At 40.7% G+C, this 22,457-nt stretch overlaps 2 protein-coding genes across 2 annotated transcripts in view; one reads left to right on the top strand and one right to left on the bottom strand.

Annotated features, from left to right (window-relative positions):
- Window positions 1–10,959, top strand: pcolce2b (procollagen C-endopeptidase enhancer 2b). Its single transcript, XM_034230686.1, has 9 exons — window positions 1–469; window positions 654–762; window positions 3,339–3,594; window positions 5,448–5,572; window positions 6,126–6,262; window positions 6,341–6,504; window positions 7,599–7,682; window positions 9,309–9,476; window positions 9,986–10,959. The coding sequence occupies exons 1-9, from the start codon at window positions 357–359 to the stop codon at window positions 10,114–10,116; spliced, it is 1,287 nt and encodes a 428-aa protein (XP_034086577.1). The 5' UTR covers window positions 1–356; the 3' UTR covers window positions 10,117–10,959.
- trpc1 (transient receptor potential cation channel, subfamily C, member 1) overlaps window positions 10,904–22,457 on the bottom strand; it is a 24,386-nt gene continuing 12,832 nt past the window's right edge. Inside the window, exons 10-13 of the mRNA XM_034230660.1 lie at window positions 16,577–16,761; window positions 15,687–15,888; window positions 13,051–13,245; window positions 10,904–11,689 (exon numbers count right to left, since the gene is read on the bottom strand). Coding sequence (XP_034086551.1) covers window positions 11,462–11,689; window positions 13,051–13,245; window positions 15,687–15,888; window positions 16,577–16,761 — 810 coding nt within the window. The 3' untranslated portion in view covers window positions 10,904–11,461. The remainder of the gene's footprint in view (window positions 11,690–13,050; window positions 13,246–15,686; window positions 15,889–16,576; window positions 16,762–22,457) is intronic.

The raw sequence follows: 22,457 nt of genomic DNA on the forward strand, positions 1-22,457 counted from the left end.
ACACATTTGACACAAAGTGTAATGGATGTTTTGCTCATTGCAGGTCTGAGGTATGACATTTTGGATAGTCATCAAGTCTCAATATGTATTATATGGTGCATATTAATTGGATTGCCATTCACTTAGTGCAGTCAAGTTTATTCATGCCACCCCTTCGAGGTTTTTCAGCCCGCCATAAGAAACTAATGCAGGACCTCTCACCCTCCCCAACCTCTTTAATGTTGTTTTTTTAGTAAAAGCAGCAGACTGAGCTCCGTCCCTCCTCTCCTGCAGAACAGACTCTATATTCATGCTCTCCGGGCTGCAGTTACTGGAAGTCCCTGCAGGAACTCAGTCCGCTCCACACAATACCATTCATGCCACGGGGCGAGAAGAGAGCCGGGGTCTCAACGATGTGGAGAACATGCAGTGTTTTCACCCTGTGGAGTCTGATGTTCTTCACACACATCTGTGCGCAGTCTCAGCGGAGGTACGACTTCATCTAGCTTTTCATTTGACAGCTTTATTGGGATATTTACAGGGATTTTCTGCAGTCCGGAGAGCATCCAGTCAGGACTTATGGCGCATTGAATATGTTAAACCAACCGCAACCTTTCATACGTGTTTATTTATGTGACATATTTTGAAAAAGCAAATCTTCCCCCCCTCTTTAGACCAATCTTCACATGCGGAGGAAACATCACAGGAGAATCTGGAGTAATCGGCAGCCAGGGATACCCAGGAGTTTACCCTCCAAACACCAAGTGTGTGTGGAGGATCGAAGTGAGTCTATTTCATAATCAGTAATGTGAGGTAACAGAGTACATTTACTTAAGTACAATTTTGAGGTACTTGAGTATTTCCGTTTTATGCTACTTTGTACTTCTACTGCGTCACAATTCAGAGGTTAATATTGTACTTTGACTCCACTACATGTATCTAACGCCTTTAGTTTGTTTTGCAGAATAATAAACAATATAACCAAGTGTTGAATCAGACTTTAGTTCCACCTGGAGTAAATCCACCAGCTACCCTGCAGTATACAAAGTCCTTCAAACTAGCTGCACCTTTACCAGCTTTGAGAACACTTTCATGATCAATCATTATAAAACATATCATATATATTATTCTGAAATGGACCAATCTGCACAACGACTACTTTTACTGTCTTTCACTATATTTAGATGAGAATACTTTTCTACTTTTACTTGAGGAGCATTTTGAATGCAGGACTTTTACTGTACAGAGTATTCCTACACTCTGGTACTTCTACTATTACTCAAGTACAAGATCTGAGTACTACTTTCACTCAAGTACAAGATCTGAGTACTTCTACTTTTACTCAAGAACAAGATCTGAGTACTTCTACTTTAACTCAAGATCTGAGTAATTCTACTTTAACTCAAGATCTGAGTAATTCTACTTTACTCAAGTACAAGATCTGAGTACTTCTACTTTTACTCAAGATCTGAGTACTTCTACTTTTACTCAAGAACAAGATCTGAGTACTTCTACTTTAACTCAAGATCTGAGTACTTCTACTTTAACTCAAGATCTGAGTAATTCTACTTTACTCAAGTACAAGATCTGAGTACTTCTACTTTTACTCAAGATCTGAGTACTTCTACTTTTACTCAAGTACAAGATCTGGGTACTTCTACTTTACTCAAGTACAAGATCTGAGTACTTCTACTTTTACTCAAGTACAAGATCTGAGTACTTCTACTTTTACTCAAGTACAAGATCTGGGTACTTCTACTTTACTCAAGTACAAGATCTGAGCACTTCTACTTTTACTCAAGTACAAGATCTGAGTACTTCTACTTTTACTCAAGAACAAGATCTGAATACTTCTACTTTTACTCAAGACCTGAGTACTTCTACTTTACTCAAGTACAAGACCTGAGCACTTCTACTTTTACTCAAGTACAATATCTGAGTACTTCTACTTTTACTCAAGTACAACACTTCCTATTTTTAAATCCCGACTAAAAACGCACCTATTTGCCGCTGCTTTTAATTGAGCTGTCCATACTCACACTACAGTATGCCTTTTTAGTCATGTATTCTGTACCTGCTGTGTTTATTTATTTAATTTATTTCATTACCTTTGCTTATTATGCCTGTTTTTAAATGCCTTTTTAATAATGTATTTATGCTGTATTTGTTCTTAAATGTCTTTTGCTTTTAATCTGTAAAGCACTTTGAATCGCCACGTGCTGAAAAGTGCTATATAAATAAAAGTGCCTTGCCTTGCCTTACAATATCTGAGTACTTCTACTTTTACTCAAGTACAAGATCTGAGTACTTCTACTTTTACTCAAGATCTGAGTACTTCTACTTTTACTCAAGATCTGAGTTCTTCTACTTTTACTCAAGATCTGAGTTCTTCTACTTTTACTCAAGATCTGAGTACTTCTACTTTTACTCAAGTACAAGATCTGGGTACTTCTACTTTAACTCAAGTACAAGATCTGAGTACTTCTACTTTTACTCAAGATCTGAGTACTTCTACTTTACTCAAGTACAAGATCTGAGTACTTCTACTTTTACTCAAGATCTGAGTACTTCCACTTTTACTCAAGATCTGAGTACTTCTACTTTTACTCAAGATCTGAGTACTTCTACTTTTACTCAAGTACAAGATCTGGGTACTTCTACTTTAACTCAAGTACAAGATCTGAGTACTTCTACTTTTACTCAAGATCTGAGTACTTCTACTTTACTCAAGTACAATATCTGAGTACTTCTACTTTTACTCAAGTACAAGATCTGAGTACTTCTACTTTTACTCAAGTACAAGATCTGAGTACTTCTACTTTTACTCAAGATCTGAGTACTTCTACTTTACTCAAGTACAATATCTGAGTACTTCTACTTTTACTCAAGTACAATATCTGAGTACTTCTACTTTTACTCAAGTACTTATTCCACCCTATATGTTATGCTTTTCCTACCATAGCCTATAATAATGATGACAACGCAGATTGCTACCTTATTAAATAAACCTTGTCAAACTCCCAATGTACTTCTTACACCACAGCCAAGTTAAGGCAGTCTGTTCTCTATTACATTACTTTACATTTAAACAGTCTTACTGACAGTGTGGATCAAGTTGCATTTCATTCAAGATTCAAAGCTTTATTGTCATGTGCACAGTAGCTATAGTGTAGATATGGGAAATGCAAAACTTCAGGCACAATTCAACAGGACATACAACATATATATATGTTGCCTTATAAGTCCGGCTTAGTGTCTGTAATCACACTTCATCAAAGTCAGCACGCATGAGAGGCGTGCACCTACTCTGACATTTCACTGCTCTCTGTAATAAAGCTAATTAGTGGACTTCCTCCCAGGTGCCTGAGGGGAGGGTGGTGGTCCTGTCCTTTCGCTTCATCGACCTGGAGAGCGACAACCTGTGCCGCTACGACTATGTTGATGTTTACAGCGGCCATGTGCGCGGGCAGAGACTCGGACGCTTCTGTGGGACCTTCAAACCGGGAGCGCTGGTTTCCACTGGCAACAAGATGCTCCTGCAGATGGTCTCGGATGCAAACACAGCTGGGAGTGGCTTCCTGGCTGTCTTCTCTGCTGCCCACCCACATGAGAGAGGTACAAAGGAGAGTTTTTTGCACGCTGAGTCTTATGTGCATGGTTGCAGCTGTGTAAGAGAATATCTTGCAGCCAGCCGAGCGTGTAATGCAGACACACGTGGGTCTCAGCCGACTTCACCCCATAAAGGAGTCTAATATTGGCTGGGAGTGTGTCTGTGTTGGCAAGGGGTCAGTCTTTAAAAAGCAAATTAACAAGGCCGTATAACACGAGTTGTTTTAGTGAGGTCATTGGCACCACAAACCCAGACAGAGGGAACAACTCCTACTTAAGAACAACTTGCATAACACTTTTGAGACACAGTAAAACAAAAGGAGATGTAGTTTGCTTTTCTGCTCAGTAAAAAAACTGACCTTTCCGATGCAAGGTTCAGCTTCAGCTTGTGGACAAAAAGGGAGGAGCATCCTAACACTTCTCACAGTGGGATGTGGAATTTTTCACTGGCATTTTTCGGAGCACTTTACGTCGTAGGTGCAGGTCAGAAAGCAGGGCCGGCCCTCGGCATAGGCAGTATAGGCGAATGCTAAGGGCGCATCAACCCATAGGGGGCGCCGGAAAAAAAAAGAAAAAAAAAGTTAGAAATTAAAAATAATTTTTTTTTTTTTTTCATAATACACAATTTCCCGATTTTGGATCAACAAAGTACATCTTATTATCTTATACTAACAGAACTACGCGTACAGCGCCCATAAACTATGGCACCCCCCCCCCCCCAAATCAAGTTGAACTGCAGTCCCAGTAAAAAGGTTTATGTGAAATTGTTCTTTTTTTTAAATAATGGTTTTAGTGTGCAATTATAGGTTTTAATTTATTTTGTATTTGTATTTGTATTCATTTAAAATAAATCAAACTCCCAAAAAACATACACAGCTTCTGTGTGCTTTTATTAACATTGGAATTTACATTGTAAGCGGCCGCGGGGGTGAGAGCTTTAGAGAGCTCTCTCCTGAAAGACTGAGAGGCTCTGATAACCTCAGCTCAGTGAGGTAAAGGCACACCTCTATATGATCATTATAGTTATAAAAAAATAAGAGAATAGATGAAAAACAGGTATAAAATACTGACAGTACAAAAAAGTTGTTATTAATAAACAAGAATACAGTTTGAAAGGGGAGTGATTTGTAAAATATCCATAAAGAAAAAGAAAATCTGTTTACAGTTCTGTTTCATCTGGGTGTTGAGAGATGTATCCATAGATCTCTTCATGTTGCTCTCAAAGTGCACCAGATTGATGCTTTTAACTTCAATATTTTAAAAAAAAGTCTTCCCGGGGGCATCTTTCTGTTTTGGTGGTCATGCCACTACCGGGGGGGGGGGGGGCGCCAGCTAAAATCTTGCCTAGGGCGGCAAATTGGTCAGGGCCGGCCCTGTCAGAAAGTATCAGTCTGAATGAGCCTCTTCCTCTCTGCAGGGTCAACTCTTGTGTTTTCGTGGAATTGTAATGGCTGCTGCTGCTTCTTCATGTCCCAGAGGAACTAACTTAAGCTGTAATGGACACTGTGTAGTAAACCAGCCTGCATGTCTCTCACAAAGAGGATAGACGATGTCAAAACTGTAGAGCAAACAATGTTTATTTCTGTCACTGTGCAAGACTGTACTTGACATCAATCTAAGTGCATGTTACAAGAACACAAAGTGATTCAGTTCTTTATGTCTGAACAACCTTTGAACAGACATTTGGAATTCTTTTAACTCTTCACGGCACAGGGCTAATCACTTTTTAGGGTGCACAACATAACAAAGCAGGCAATGAGAGTGCTTATCACACACAAGACGTGGATCATTCCCTTTGAGGAATAGGAATTATATTGTGCAGATTATCCAGGATTAATTTTTGAATCATTGCTCCACAGGTGAGCAGTACTGTGGAGGCAGGTTGGACAAACCCACGGGGAGTTTCAAAACACCAAACTGGCCGGAGAAGGATTACCCAGCTGGAGTCACCTGCGCCTGGCACATAGTGGCCCCAAAGAACCAGGTCAGAGTGCTCCAAATGCGTTTTGTATTGAGGAAATGTTATGTGTAAAGGATAAAAACAAACGGAACTGTTAAAAGATTCAATAATAGACACTAAAATCTCTCGTTTTCTCCACACTGATACGAAATGCTAACCCTAAACAGGTGTTATGTTGTGGATGTTGAACAAATGTGCGTCATTGTGGGAAAAAAACATGTTTAACAATAACCACAGTCTATGTAGAGGTCTAAGGGGAAACTACTGTATACAAATGGTTGCAATAATCTGGCTCTAGCGTAACACCCCCCTCCGAAAAAGGAAGATGATTGCATGGAATAATAATAGTGATATCTCTTTGATTTGGATCCTTTTACTTTCAAACTGTCCCGCATGAGTGGTAAGGAGTGCAATAAGTGGAGTAGTCTTCTAGTGGAATGTGTAATGGGTGTGGAACAAGACTACATCTCCCCACAAATGATCAGCTACCCTTTAATCAAACGTTGTATCCTGTTACTCCATTACCAGCCTATGCTCGATGAAAGACGTTTCCTCTGTGGTTTGTCTCCTGCTGCAGATTATTGAAATCAAGTTTGAGAAGTTTGATGTGGAGAGAGATAACTACTGCCGCTACGACCACGTCTCCATTTTCAACGGGGCGGAAATCAACGACGCCAAGAGGATTGGGAAATACTGCGGAGACAGCCCCCCAGCGTAGGTGATTCTCATTTCATTCCCACTTAAATATCCATCCCATGTATGCCTCTCAGTTTACAGTGAGTGTGTCTGCAGGCCAGTGTTTTCAGACGGGAACCAGCTGCTCATCCAGTTCCTCTCCGACCTCAGTCTCACCGCAGACGGCTTCATCGGACACTATAAGTTCAGACCAAAGAAATTCATCACCACCACGATGCCACCCACCACTACAACGCAGCCAGTCACCACCAGGCCCATACGTAGGTATCAACTTTCCTCCAATACGATCCTCCAGAGGGCTTCTAACATCTGTCTTTGTTGATGTAGCTACTGTATGAGGAATACTGGCTGACTGTTCGACTGCATTCTCTTGATCAGTCATGAGGGACAACTGCAATATGCTAGAAGATATGGAAAACACAACAAATTAAGTAGAGTCAAGTAGAGTCATTCTTTGCTCTGATTATGGTTAAAAATGCATTCATAGTTACATAATTGCACATATTCTGTTAAATAAAATGTGTCAGTTCAATTAAAAAAGTCTAATTAAACAGCAGACCTTTACAATTTGACATATAGTTGTGAATCTTCACTTTCTAATGTGCAAAGAGCAGTAGTGGAAGAAGTAGAAGTACTACTAAATGGTAAAAGTACTCTGTTGCAAGTACAAATCCTGCATTCAAAACCTTACTTAAGTTAAAGTACAACAAGGCTGGCATCAAAGTATACTTACCAAAAGTAAAACTACTTGTTTAAAAATATAAAATGACTACATTACAAAGCCGCCTTCAAAGTAAAAGCATAAAAAACTACTTAAATTAACTTAAATAATAAGACACTATAACTAATAACAGCAAGAAAATAAATGTTTAACTATCAAATAATACAGTACTGGAGCCTGTATGTCCTAATATAGATGCAACACATGCCAAAACCGTCTTCTCTTGTGTACACAACACCCGTTTTACAGAGTGTGGTCATGTGACCCTAATCACAGCTCAAACTCACATTCCCACACAATCCTCATTTTCCCCTCAGTACAGCCAGGTTATTTCGGCGCCTCCCTGCCATGTCATACTGTAACGGAGCTCTCTGGTTGGCCTATCCTTCCTTACTGTATCCCTCCCCAGGAAGAATAATATTGAGACAGTCACGTTGTATTTTCTTTGACTCTATGGAATCTTTACTATCCCTAAATCTAAAAACACATGTTAGCCGTCACATTATCTCGCTGTTTTACACACAGCACATTGTCTGTGAGGCTGCCATTCAACCAACGGCAACTTAAATAAATGTTATTGTGTGTGTGTGTGTGTGTGTGTGTGTGTGTGTGTGTGTGTGTGTTTCTCCACAGCTCTGAAGTACTCTGTAGCCCTGTGCCAGCAGAAATGCAAAAGACGAGGAACACTTGAGAGCAATTACTGCTCCAGCAATTTTGGTAAGAACTTCATTGCAATTTATTTAAACCACATAAGCTCCAGTTGCTCCTACGCTTGTGTGTTATTGAATATATCTTCTGTTATGTGCCCGCTTATCCCTGAAAGTATGAACGCACGTCAGCCAAATCTCCCCTAACAAGCCGTTTACAGTCATGTCACTATCTTGCTCCTCTGATTTCTCGCTGCGCATCTCAAAGACTTCCCTTGATACGTCTGACAGGAAGTGAAGGACTGTGTACAGTAGGACACAGTTACCTCCAGTGTAAACACACACACACACACACACACACACACACACACACACACACACACACACACACACACACACACACACACACACACACACACACACACACACACACACACACACACACACACACACACACACACACACACACACACACACACACACACACACACACACACACCACACACACGGCCACTGACTGTAGGTAAACTGTTGATAAATGAGCGTGTTGATTCAGGCTACTCCGGTGTTTTCCTCTCTCGTGTGTTTACCACATGTGTTAAATTGGCATTTCAAAGAGTTCACTTTCATCAGGAACTGAAGGGAAGGCAAGCAACGTGTTGGTGCATGTGGAAAAAAGCCTCCCGTGTGATGTGGTATCAACAATATGTTACGTCACATTCGAAGTGGTGAGACAGGAAATAGTTTGTCTAAATAAAGCCATAAATGTCGCTAGTCTCTAATCTGATGATGCATCACATAAAGCAGCTCACTGGTTTATGTAACAGTAGCAGCAGGTAGAAGGACATTTCTGAAACAGGCATTCCTCTGGCTTTTCTCATGCCTGTCAGGAAATGAAACCGTGAGGGAAGTCCAGACATATTGGGATGATCAGTGTGAAGCATCCTGTCCATGCTGAATGAGAAGTCACTGCTAAATGTAAACCCGGTCAGACACAGGAGTAGAACACTGGTAGATGCTCTAGCAATTTAGTTTAAAATGCTTTAATGTTTACCAGGTAAAACAAGCCCCAGTGCTATCTGTTTTCTCTCTTGTGTAATATATACAGTGACCTCAGATCCACAACATACTTTAGCCGTCAAACGGACAATTATGCTATCACATATTTAACCTGGCCTTGTCACACACTGGCCGTTTACTGGAAACACTTATCGTTGAACGTTTTAAAATGACTGTGAATTATAGCTTTGTTGTGCTTTCTTAAACTTCTGAGAAGGAGCTGCTAGTTGCTGGAAGAGGAAGGAGTCATAAAAGGAGAATGTTAACAACCTGAGAAAAGATACTGTTAATTCAACATGACATCTTTACAGGCAGCCTGGAAATAACAAGCAATAATAAGTAGTAGACTAAACATTCTGACAACTTAGTGCTATTAGCAAACGTTAGTATGCTAAACTAAGATGGTGATTATAGTAAAATGTTTTACTATAGCTTGGACATTCATTGGGAGCATGTTAACACGCTATCATTAGCATTTAGCGCTTAGCTAAGTCTCGTTGTGATTCTGCTGTATCAGTGCAAAGGGCACATATATATATATATATACTTTTAAAGAAGATTTCAGTACCCTTTATTTTATGTATTGGGTATGTTGTTTTTTTTTAAAGACCTGTGTGTATGTGTGTGTCTTTGTCAGTGATAACCGGGACTGTCATTACGGCGGTGATGAGAGAAGGAAGTATGTACGCCACCATCTCCATCATCAACGTGTATAAAGAAGGCAGTCTGGCCATCCAGCAGGCGGGAAAGACCATGAGCACCAAGATCATCATCCTGTGCAAGAAGTGTCCGTTTATCAGGAGAGGTGAGTCCACAGAGGGATGGTAAAGTAAAACATCATCTCATATAATCAGTATGAGTTCCTATAGGTGACTGTTTTGAATAACCTACGGCTCTGAGTTTGCCTCCTTTGCTGTCCGACTGTTGATAGAGTTTGCCCCAAAGTGTAAGGTGAGCGGCAGAACTCACTGTTCAAACAGTCAGAACATTAAATATGTTTATATAACGGACAAGTCAAATCAAGCAATCTGATTGGTTCTTAGCCGTGATATACTGAGCGTATACCACGGGTAGTATTGTAAGTTACTTTTCACAACAAGTCAGTATCCCTCCGCGCCTGAGAAAAACAGTATACAGTTGGGCTAAGGGGGTTGTGATATAATGAGCATATACCACGGCCTGTCGTGAGCTATTGCTTAATATAGAACTTGTAAACATATGGTATACAGACCTGCCCGTGAGGAGAATCTGATGTGTGGCCTCCCTGAATGTCTGCTGTTCTACATTCAGGTGTTTTGTGTGTGACTTTACCAGGTTTGAACTACGTCTTCATGGGCGTGGTGGACGAGGACGGCCGCGGGAAAATCGCCCCGCAGCACTTTGTCATGGCGTTCAAGACAAAGAACCAGAAAGTACTCAACGTCCTGAAAAACAAGCGGTGCTAAGTTCCAGTAGCGCCGAGGATCTCCTCTGCCTGGGGATGGAGACAATTATCTCCATCTTGACAACACAACACGTAAAATACGTGTTTCATTCAATTAGGGGCATTTTAGTTCTGGTGTTCGGCTGAGGGTTGCATGGTTTAAGGATAAACAGGAACACATTAAGTACTTCTAAACTGTCTTCTATTAAATAAACCCATCACTCTGTTTTACAACATTTGGCAACAAGAAGTTTCCATGCCTCTCCACAGCCAATTCTCACTCCGCCACTCACATTCCTGTCATACCCCTAGCAGGGATTACAGCTAGTAAAAGGAGCCCAGACTAGGAGAAGTAAAGCAGATCGCATGTTTTGTAAATCAAACGTTAATCAGATTGTTCCAAAATGTCAGTTTCTACATCTGTTCTGACTATCCTACTTTCCCCTTTAAGCTGTGGGGAGTAAAGTGGGATTTATAATTGATATGCTTTAAACAAATATATCTTAACACTTCACAAGCCTGATTTATATCCAAAGGGGATTTGTCGTAGTTTCAATCACACCTGCAGTCAATAGTCTGTGTTCATCTGTAATGGGCACGAATTTAGGACGTTTTTAAAAGGGGCGATTAATAAAAAGTGCAATATTTAATATATTTAAATGATTCTTTTTGAAATGCTGGATTTATGTGGACCTTTCCTAGCTAAAGCTCTTTTCTTTTTAATATGTTTACGGATACAATCAGCATTAGCTTGTTTTTAAAAGGCAGTGGAATGAAATGAGAAATATTTTCATATGAAAAAGTCTGTGAATATTATTTATATTTTATTGTTTTCATCTTCCCAAATAAAACTCACTTAAACATGTTCCCTTTGTCCGTCTGTCTGTACAAAAACGTTCAGCAGTCAAATAAACAGTGTGTGAGTCAGCTAATGCTAACTGAAAATGGATCAGGTGTAATGCGACTCACGTGCTGAACTTTTGACATTTTTCTGGCTTTCTCTGAGTTGCAAAAAGATCATTTTCAAAGGACAGAAACAAATCTGAAAAGCAGCATTTGTATTCATCAAAATCACCTCTTTCTGCCATTCAAGCGTCTTCCTGTTTAAAACAATGGCTTCCTTTATTTACAAAAAGGTTGAATAGCTGAATAATACATATGGGGCCTGAGTCTGGAGGCTTGTGTGGAGAATATATATATATTTCTAGTTAAGGTCCAGGTTTAAAAGTCGCCTCTGTGACTCAAAAGAGCAGAGTTTTTTTTTTGCACATGCTCGGGTCACACAGCATCTCAGATAAACGAGAAGCAGAGGTTTTGTCGAAGGGGAAAGGGGGGAAAGGGGGGAGATATATATCGAGTCTTGTTCTTTAGCTCCTGGGGTAGAACATGGCGTATTTGGAGGTCCGGAAGCCCAGCAGGTCCCTCATCTCGTTGCGAAACTTGGACAGGTCTTGGCGCAGGTCGTTGAGGTTTTCCACCGTGGCCTGGTCTGTGCTCTGCATCTTCTGCCGTGTGGACGTCAGGTAGCGGTGAACCAGACAGCACATGATCTTCTGGTAGTTCTCATCATGCTTCTGCTTCAGGTTCTTCCACTCCTGGACACAAGAGACAAGAAAGGCATTCGATTTAATGCAAAGATATGGCACAAACCAGTCTTTTTGTTTCCAGAAAGTAATAACAAAGTGCACTGGCAGCTATCATCCTAATAGAGTGGTGCAGGAACGAGTCCTAAAACCCGGAAGTGAGTTTGCATTTCACCACTTCCGGTTCCCTCGTCTCAGAGTCAGTGGGTTTTTAGCTGTAAATTCTTTCACACACACATACGGGTATTGGGCCGAGGGCGACACCGTACTTCCGGTATCCGCCATTTTACGAGAGGTGCAAGCAGGCCGAGGGTTTAGCCGTACACCGTCTAGGTGTTGCTAAGCTTCCTGTACTGAATATAATAGTCTATTGCCTTAATCAATATCTAGTCAACTCTAAAATACCACATATATGCAATGGCATGATAATATTATTGTGACAAGTGGGGTATTCACCTGGTGTTTCCAGAAATTAGACGTAGATGCTGCCAAAATCGACGAAGGCCACTTTCGAGAGTCGTTTTTCCATACATCTGCAGGCAGTCTGTAAGGGCAATCGGACAACCCACACAGCTCTAGTTTATGCTGGTAACGACCTAGAGCACACCCCTCAAGTCCAGAGATGTAATCCGAAGACATGCAGCGATTTCTTCGGTCGTTAATTCAGAAAAAAAACCTAGTGCGCTCTGCCTTGCTACGTTACCTAGCTGTTTATATTTGCACCTCCAGGATATTTGCACCTCCAGGAAAATGGCGTATTTATATATATATATGGCGCGTGTTGCATTGTGGGTAGCTCGTGACGTCACTGTGTGTGAAAGAATAAGGTCTGTGGTTGACACAAAGTCAAGAGATCACGTTTTGTTCTACGACATTAAATCCATCAGCAGTGACCCCAGTGGTGATTTCTGAAGAGTTGACGTGTCTGAAAAACGATGGTTGTTACCAAGCGGCTGAATAGGACTACAGAAGTTGTCGAGGACGTTGTCTCTAAGTTTGTTTGCCCTGTTCTGATTGAAAGCAAGTACCTGCCTCCTGCAAACTGCTAACACAAACTCTTCAACTTGTACAATTTTGAATGTGTATTTTTGAATATGGACCTTAAGTTGGTGTGACGTTGAAGTCGTGCTGCTGGACTCGGCTGTAGTTCCTTTATAGCATAACGTTAGCATTTTGCTTCTGGCGATTACATTTATGATTTGAAAATTATAAAAGTAGAGTAGACATGTGGAGATTATCCGGCTGAACAAAACGTGCATTTATCAAACGCTTGTCGAGGGAACCCTTGCGCAGCTTACTTCCGGGTCGGCCTACAAAAATAAGTCATCCCTGCTGCACCACTCTATACAAGTTAGAGTTCGGTATTTTCTTACCTTGAGGCTGTTCTGTCTCTTCACCTTTCCCTTTGACGTGTGTGAGCAGATCCACTTACTCATGCTGGTCACCAGGTACACGACCGTTTTGGGGGAGGGGAGGATGTTGAACGGGGGAGGCATGGTGCACTTATCATCGAAGTAGCTTAGCCACAGTTTGGCCCGAGCAAACTTCCACTCCTTATCCTCGTGATTCTGCAGAAACCAAACAAGAACATTAATGAAGTTTCATGTTCAGGTGTATATCAGTATGTAGTGTCTCTACTTTAAAGAGTCCTCTCCTGCTGATGTTCAGGTGTATATCAGTATGTAGTGTCTCTACTTAAAGAGTCCTCTCCTGCTGATGTTTAGGTGTATATCAGTATGTAGTGTCTCTACTTTAAAGAGTCCTCTCCTGCTGATGTTCAGGTGTATATCAGTATGTAGTGTCTCTACTTTAAAGAGTCCTCTCCTGCTGATGTTCAGGTGTATATCAGTATGTAGTGTCTCTACTTTAAAGAGTCCTCTCCTGCTGATGTTCAGGTGTATATCAGTATGTAGTGTCTCTACTTTAAAGAGTCCTCTCCTGCTGATGTTCAGGTGTATATCAGTATGTAGTGTCTCTACTTTAAAGAGTCCTCTCCTGCTGATGTTCAGGTGTATATCAGTATGTAGTGTCTCTACTTTAAAGAGTCCTCTCCTGCTGATGTTCAGGTGTATATCAGTATGTAGTGTCTCTACTTTAAAGAGTCCTATCCTGCTGATGTTCAGGTGTATATCAGTATGTAGTGTCTCTACTTTAAAGAGTCCTCTCCTGCTGATGTTCAGGTGTATATCAGTATGTAGTGTCTCTACTTTAAAGAGTCCTCTCCTGCTGATGTTCAGGTGTATATCAGTATGTAGTGTCTCTACTTTAAAGAGTCCTCTCCTGCTGATGTTCCGGTGTATATCAGTATGTAGTGTCTCTACTTTAAAGAGTCCTCTCCTGCTGATGTTTCAGGTGTATATCAGTATGTAGTGTCTCTACTTTAAAGAGTCCTCTCCTGCTGATGTTCAGGTGTATATCAGTATGTAGTGTCTCTACTTTAAAGAGTCCTCTCCTGCTGATGTTCAGGTGTATATCAGTATGTAGTGTCTCTACTTTAAAGAGTCCTCTCCTGCTGATGTTCAGGTGTATATCAGTATGTAGTGTCTCTACTTTAAAGAGTCCTCTCCTGCTGATGTTCAGGTGTATATCAGTATGTAGTGTCTCTACTTTAAAGAGTCCTCTCCTGCTGATGTTCAGGTGTATATCAGTATGTAGTGTCTCTACTTTAAAGAGTCCTATCCTGCTGATGTTCAGGTGTATATCAGTATGTAGTGTCTCTACTTTAAAGAGTCCTCTCCTGCTGATGTTCAGGTGTATATCAGTATGTAGTGTCTCTACTTTAAAGAGTCCTCTCCTGCTGATGTTCAGGTGTATATCAGTATGTAGTGTCTCTACTTTAAAGAGTCCTCTCCTGCTGATGTTCCGGTGTATATCAGTATGTAGTGTCTCTACTTTAAAGAGTCCTCTCCTGCTGATGTTCAGGTGTATATCAGTATGTAGTGTCTCTACTTTAAAGAGTCCTCTCCTGCTGATGTTCAGGTGTATATCAGTATGTAGTGTCTCTACTTTAAAGAGTCCTCTCCTGCTGATGTTCAGGTGTATATCAGTATGTAGTGTCTCTACTTTAAAGAGTCCTCTCCTGCTGATGTTCAGGTATATATCAGTATGTAGTGTCTCTACTTTAAAGAGTCCTCTCCTGCTGATGTTCAGGTGTATATCAGTATGTAGTGTCTCTACTTTAAAGAGTCCTCTCCTGCTGATGTTCAGGTGTATATCAGTATGTAGTGTCTCTACTTTAAAGAGTCCTATCCTGCTGATGTTCAGGGGTATATCAGTATGTAGTGTCTCCACTTTAAAGAGTCCTCTCCTGCTGATGTTCAGGTGTATATCAGTATGTAGTGTCTCTACTTTAAAGAGTCCTCTCCTGCTGATGTTCAGGTGTATATCAGTATGTAGTGTCTCTACTTTAAAGAGTCCTCTCCTGCTGATGTTCAGGTGTATATCAGTATGTAGTGTCTCTACTTTAAAGAGTCCTCTCCTGCTGATGTTCAGGTGTATATCAGTATGTAGTGTCTCTACTTTAAAGAGTCCTCTCCTGCTGATGTTCAGGTGTATATCAGTATGTAGTGTCTCTACATGTCTCCATGCTTTAATGTTCAAAAAGCTCTTTATTGTTCTCATACTGCCTGTGCTGCAGCACCTCTTTTCACCCTCTGTCTGAAACCAGAGCCAAGTCTGCTCTGATTGGTCAACACACTTAGTGATGTCCCGCCCCTTAGCCTATCACGTACAATGTGTTGGAGGCACAGAATTAACTCGTAACACATGTTGATCTTTATTTTGGATAAGAAATCAATGTTTTGTGGAAACCCTTGAGTGGATAGACTTTTAACAAAAATATTTTACCTTAATCAAAACCAAATGCAGAAAGTACAAATTGGGAAACATCTGTGCAACATTTTAGGGTGAATAGATCTAATTTTGATAGTAAATGAAAACAGTTGCAGCTTTCAGTCCCAAATTGAGCTCAAATTACCCTTGGATAACAACCTCATTATGTTACACTTACAGCAATTTGTCTGAAGCTCTTGTGGAGCATGGCCACCATCAGCTTGGTCAGCACGATGACCACCACGATGTTGTAGGTGCCGATGATCATGGCGCCCACGAAAGAGCGCAGTTCCTCAGTGTAGCTGATGCGTGTGACGAAGAGCGCCACGTGAGCCAGGGAGAAGATGTACCAGAACAGGGCGTAGCAGGTCCCCATAAACCTGTGAAAACAGCAAGAGTTTATACAGTTTCTATCTCACCTAACAAGCATTTTGCACACTGTTGGGAAAATATATACATCAAACAACAACAACAAAAACAAAAAGGGCCTGTATACCACGTTTATCTAGGCCCTTTTTTGTTGTTGTTTGATGTATATATGTCACACTGTAGGACCTCGAGAAACGATATTTCTAGATGTACAACATGTAGAATTCTTGACAATAAAACTGGCTTTGACTTTGAAATACTGAATCTTTAAATATGAGAGTCCACGTGATAACAAAGGTATCCCAACTGTAGCTGTGAACATGACAGGATGTGTGATTACCTAGAAGAGCATCAGGACTGTTTGAGGCATATGATAGCTATGTGATTAACATGATGATTCAGCCTCTATGGAGAGAGACATCAAGCATGCTCATTTCTGACGTGGAGCTAATCTGAAGTAAACATTGAATACTGCTTTCTATTCCTCCATCTTGTGACTGTGTAACTCCCTCTCTTGGATATCAGCATGTGAAGGACACTGTTCAGGAACTAGTTGATGCTCTGTATGTGATGACTACTTCCATTCTGGAGAGGATCACAAACACATGGATCCTGATGTTGAAGCTCAAGCTGGGGACGACTCGGAGTGAGACTTTTCTAACTCATTAATGCCGCACAGAATGACAGAGTGTCCCGTACGTGTGAAATGCATCGTTGCTCTGTTGCTGGCAGAAGATGCCCTCGCAGTCCTTTGGTGGATGCTTGTCTGGGTCTTTCTGGTCCTTTCCATACAGCTGGGTGAGTCCGATGGTGAAGGCGAATAACACCAACAAGAAGAGGCCCAGAAACTTCCCGAACTCCTGCAGCATCTGACCCATGGAGATCTGGGGAAAACAGGAAATCCCTCTGTTAATTCTGCATTTATTTCCTAATTTCTCATAAGTTTAAGGGCCAGATTGGACACTAGAGACATCATTTGATTTCATAACAACTTAGAAGTGAATACTGCGAATACCTTTGAGTCATGCATTCTGACGTTAGGGGGCATTTATTTGATGAACTAGATTCTTATTACTCCTATTAAATAACTTTTATAGCATTATAATTGCTCCTGAAACCAGCTCACAGACCCTTTTCCCAGCAGGTAAAGACAGCATTAACAATTAAAATATATCATTAAAGTATCTCAGTAAGCTGCTGAATAATAGTGGGGAATGCAGCAATCATGTACATTGTATATTGCACCTGGGTTTTTCCGAATTAACGTTCTGACCACTTGCAGCTACCCATGTTTTTATTTAGCATAGACCCCCTAAGGATGAGGAAAAGCAACACACTCTGGCAGCTGCAGACTCTCGCCCTGCCTGTGGGAAGACAGACAAACAAGGAAGAAGCCAAAGTGAGGGGCTCGCAGACAGAGAGCGTCTTCTCACACCTATGGAAAGAAGCTATTTATAAACCAGAGTGGCTTATCTGTGCACTGGAGATGCTCAGAGCATGCTCACAGAACGTAACACACAGCGTTCAATGTGAGGGATGACCACTCGTGTGTTTGCCTTCAAACCGAGGAGGAGGGCTCGGTGTATTTGGGTGATTAAGTCTCTTGTCATGTGTGAATCCCCTCAGTCTGCTTTAGGAGTGAGGGTGTTCCCTGCACACTGACACGTAGGCTAACTTAGTTTCTGTATAAACAGAGGGGGAAAGCAGCAGGTCAAAAGCTCTTCACCTTACTGACTGATGGATTTAAGCATCAATGTACACAAACAAAAACCTTCTACTTGCTAATATTAATTCACTAGCAGAGTACACAGCACAGTAGGCTGTTAAAGTAACAATACAATACTATATGCCATCAATGGACACTATACTTCAAGTATTACTATTGTTTTCTTTTAATTATATCAATAAAATGCTTCTAAAATAACTTAAAGGCATAGTATGTGACATTAAAGTTACACAAAATGACTAGACCTATTTGTCTTTTACTTAATACACCCCAAAAGTTTCCAGATATTATCAAACCTTATCCATAAATCTATTTAAGGAACATTGCTTTTTGTTTTTTCTCAAAATTATATGACTGGACAATAATCCAGCTTCTCAAGAAATATTGAAAATTACATTTTGTGCGTTTAAAATGTGTTGTTATAAATTATTCTATAAATACATTGACTTAGATTTAGCAAACAGAAGGAAAATGTTTGTTGAATAAATTGTATTTCTTGTTTTTCAAGATGGTCCCAGACCACAACACTATTTCTAAATTGTTTTTAAATGTTTACCAGCTGTAGGTCTGTTTTACTGCAATGCATTGTGGGAAAACACAATGACTTATTTTTGTAGAATGCATCTGGGGCAAGTTGTTCTCTGAAAACACACTCATGCATGGCTCATGGTGTGGCATCAGTTATGGGAGATTAACTGTGTTCCTCGGGGTGAGTCTGCAACATGAGTGAGCTCACTGTGCTCACTGTTGATAGTACACACACACACACACACACACACACACACACACACCACACACACACACACACACACACACCACACACACACACACACCACACACACACACACACACACACACACACACACACACACACACACACACACACACACACACACACACACACACACACACACACACACACACACACTAGGGGGCACTACCCGGCTGAAATGGCCTCTTCGGGGAGGACGAGATCAGAAAAAATGTGCATTACTGAAACCCACATAGCTCTGCCTCACTGTCTGTCTGGGTGTGTTCATGTGGAAATGTGTGTGTGTATTAGGAAATGTGTGTGTGTATTAGGTGTGTCTGTCATGTGAGTATTTCCAAAGCTAATCATTTTTCCATCCTGCCAATCAGACAGTGATGTCAGAGAGGGGGAGAAGTGGGAGGGAGGCAGAAAGATGGGGGGGATTGCAGCTGAAAAGTACCCTAGTGTTTTATAACTCAACCACAAACAGCACTTGACTTAATAACAGGAAGGCATAGAATAGACTGACCTGCATAAGTGAAGACTGCTTTATGTAATAAAATCACACAGAGGGGGAAATGAAAGGCAGGAGTTGGTGGGCCGTCTTTCTGCCAGCTGGCTTGACGATGCACAAAATTGTGATGCGATAAAGAGGGACACCTATGACACTGAGGTTGTTGAAAAACCTAAATAGAAAATATTCAAAGCAGATTTGTGGCTTCCTTGGGACAGGCGGGAAACAATGACATAACTGGAGATACAATCGTTTTTGATTGTCTACTTGCACAAACAGGAAAATGGTCCCTATTCCTACAGCTAAGAATGACCGTAGAGGATGCTTTGCAGTTCATTATGAAAGCTTTTGCTAAATGATGCAATACGAGGGACGGCAAAACCACAGGAAGATCTACTGTACTGTTGTCAGATTAATGTGCGGTTTACACATCATTGCAACTATAGCTAAATACCACAAAGCCCCTCTGACACTCCTATGTGCCATCAGGCAGCACAATAAGGCTTATAAACTCATACAAACCTTCCCGGTTCTTTATGTACATATTTGGCTAAATGTCCCTTTCCAGCAGCAGCATTAGTATATTTTAAATGCACACAACACTGATCTTTTTGGTTTTGTCTCCACATTATTCTGCTGAAGCCCATGCATTTTTCATATTGAATCTTCTTGTCATTGCACTCCTCAGAAGCTGAGTTACAATGTTTAGCTGCCGGTGTCTTTATTTTTTTATTTAACCTTTATTTAACCAGATAAAAAAGCATTGAGATAAAATCTCATTTTCAAAGCTGACCTGGCCAAGAAGGCAGCAACGTTACACATAACACGTAAAATACAGAGAACATAACTAAGAAAACAAAAGACGAAAAGCAGTCACTACATTGAGCACATTCGGACAGTAAGAAAGGTGCACTACTTATTACTGCAAGAGCAGCTGGTGGTAAGGACTTCAGACAACTTCAATTTAAAACATGCTATTGAGACAAGTGCCGTCAGTTTGTGGCTTCATTGAAGGTCATTCCAAGACCAAGGACCATAATGAAAAAGACTCATTTTCCCAGCCTCAGTCCGCACGGCAGGAACCCGTATCCAGGCACTGGATCTGAGGCTGTAAGAGTCACAAACTGGAGCAAATCTGGCTCATATGTACAGTGGAAGCTTACCTAAAATGGCTTTATACGTTAATAACAACCAATGCTGCATCCTACGCATAGTAAGTGAGGACCATCCAGTTAGGCTGTACAGTGTGCATGATGAGTCCTATAGGGTGCATTTGATATATAACGCAGTGCAGCATGGTAGAGTGGGTCAAGTTTGGCCAAAACAGTGGGACAGGCAAATCTATAGATGGTATCACCGCAGTCCAGCTGGGACAGGAATGAGCCAGAGACCAACCTTTTACCGGATGAAGTTGAAAAACAACATTTAAGTCTGAAAAAGAAGCCAAGAGTGAATTTCAATTTCTTTGTTAGAACTTCAATGTGGTGTTTGAAGTTCAGATTACTGTCCAACCAAAAGCCCAGATATGTGTAGGTATCGACAAACTCAACAGAGACGCCATCAAGGGTGTCAATGGAGAGGCAAGAGGACGCTGACTTGGGAGCAAAAAGCATTGCTTTGGTTTTCTTACTGTTCAATAGCAGTTTGGAATCAAGAAGTGCATGCTGCAGCGTGATGACATCAGATTTGATCACGCTGTATATAATACTGTGTCTATACAGTATTACATTACATTCAATTTCATTTAGCTGGTGCTTTTATCCAAAGTGACTAACAATAAGTGCAATAAACCATAGAGATAGAAATCAGAAAATGTTGATGTATTCACTTCCAATAAGCCAAACTACTGTAAGTGCTGCTGGTGCATTAGTTTCAAGTGTGTGTGTGTGTGTGTGTGTGTGTGTGTGTGTGTGTGTGTGTGTGTGTGTGTGTGTGTGTGTGTGTTTAATGGTCCAGGTACAAAGGGAACAGGTGAGTTTTCAGTTTGTGATGAAAGATATGTAGACCTTCTTTCCTCCTGATATCAAAGGGGAGTTTATTCCACCATTTTGGAGCCAGGATAGCAAACAGGTGTGTTTTTGTCGGGTGGTACCTGAGTCCAATGACTATACTTTACCACTTGCAGCTAGAATTGCAGTTTAGATCCTTGCTGTATTTGCAATAAGAAAGTGATGTGGGTGTAAAGAGTCAGCTCCTCCAGCTTTAAACACACAGCTTAAAGCAAAATGGATTTCTTAAAGTTCCAGAAATCAATTTTGTGCAACCTGAAGTCTCTTCTTGATAGAAATGATGATAGCTGAATGGAGACTGAACTAAAGCAGCAGACCTTTATGATGTTCAGTTCATTATGAGCGTATTATTACACACAATCTGCTGCCTCCGTTCACCGGGCTTATACTTAATGCTCATGATGATGGCTATGATACTGCTGAGCACAGCTGCTGTCATGTTTAGTGTGGGCTTATCTTGAGTGTTTACACTTCACTGAGACAGGAACAGAGTGGGTGGTGTTTGTGCTGAGATGGGGTTAGAGGGACTGATGGAGAAGGAAGGCAGTTTTATAATCATTACCTCCGCCAAGGAGGCTGTGTGCGGTGCGTTTGTTTGTCAGCAGGGTTTACGGAAAAGCTCCTGATTCTCATGAAAGTTGGATGTGATACGAATTACAGGGCGTTTCACAGAAGTGGGAAGTCGTGGAGTACAAATACTTCGTTACTGTACTTGAGTACATTTTTCTGGTATCAGTACTTTACTCCACTACTTATTACTTATGACTTTTTACTTTTACTTCTTACATGTTGAACCCAAATACCTGTACTTTCTACTTCTTACACTTTGAACACAAATACCTGTACTTTCTACTTCTTACATGTTGAACTCAAATACCTGTACTTTCTATACTTCTTACATGTTGAAACCCAAATACCTGTACTTTCTACTTCTTACATGTTGAACTCAAATACCTGTACTTTCTTACTTCTTACTGTTGAACCCAAATACCTGTACTTTCTACTTCTTACATGTTGAACTCCAAATACCTGTACTTTCTACTTCTTACATGTTGAACTCAAATACCTGTACTTTCTACTACTTCTTACATGTTAGACCCAAAATACCTGTACTTTCTAACTTCTTACTGTTGAAACCAAATACCTGTACTTTCTACTGTCTTACATGTTGAACCAAATACCTGTACTTTCTACTTCTTACATGTTGAACCCAAATACCTGAACTTTCTACTTCTTACATGTTGAACCCAAATACCTGTAACTTCTACTTCTAACTTCTTACATGTTGAAACCCTAATACCTGTACTTTCTACCTCTTACATGTTGAACTCAAATACCTGTACTTTCTACTTCTTACATGTTGAACTCAAATACCTGTACTTTCTACTTCTTACATGTTGAACTCAAATACCTGTACTTTCTACTTCTTACATGTTGAACTCAAATACCTGTACTTTCTACTTCTTACATGTTGAACCCAAATACCCTGTACTTTCTACTTCTTACATGTTGAACACAAATACCTGTACTTTCTACTTCTTACATGTTGAACCCAAATACCTGTACTTTCTACTTCTTAC

Source organism: Gymnodraco acuticeps, unplaced genomic scaffold (genome assembly GCF_902827175.1).
Source record: "Gymnodraco acuticeps unplaced genomic scaffold, fGymAcu1.1, whole genome shotgun sequence".
NCBI classification, from domain to species: Eukaryota; Metazoa; Chordata; class Actinopteri; order Perciformes; family Bathydraconidae; genus Gymnodraco; species Gymnodraco acuticeps.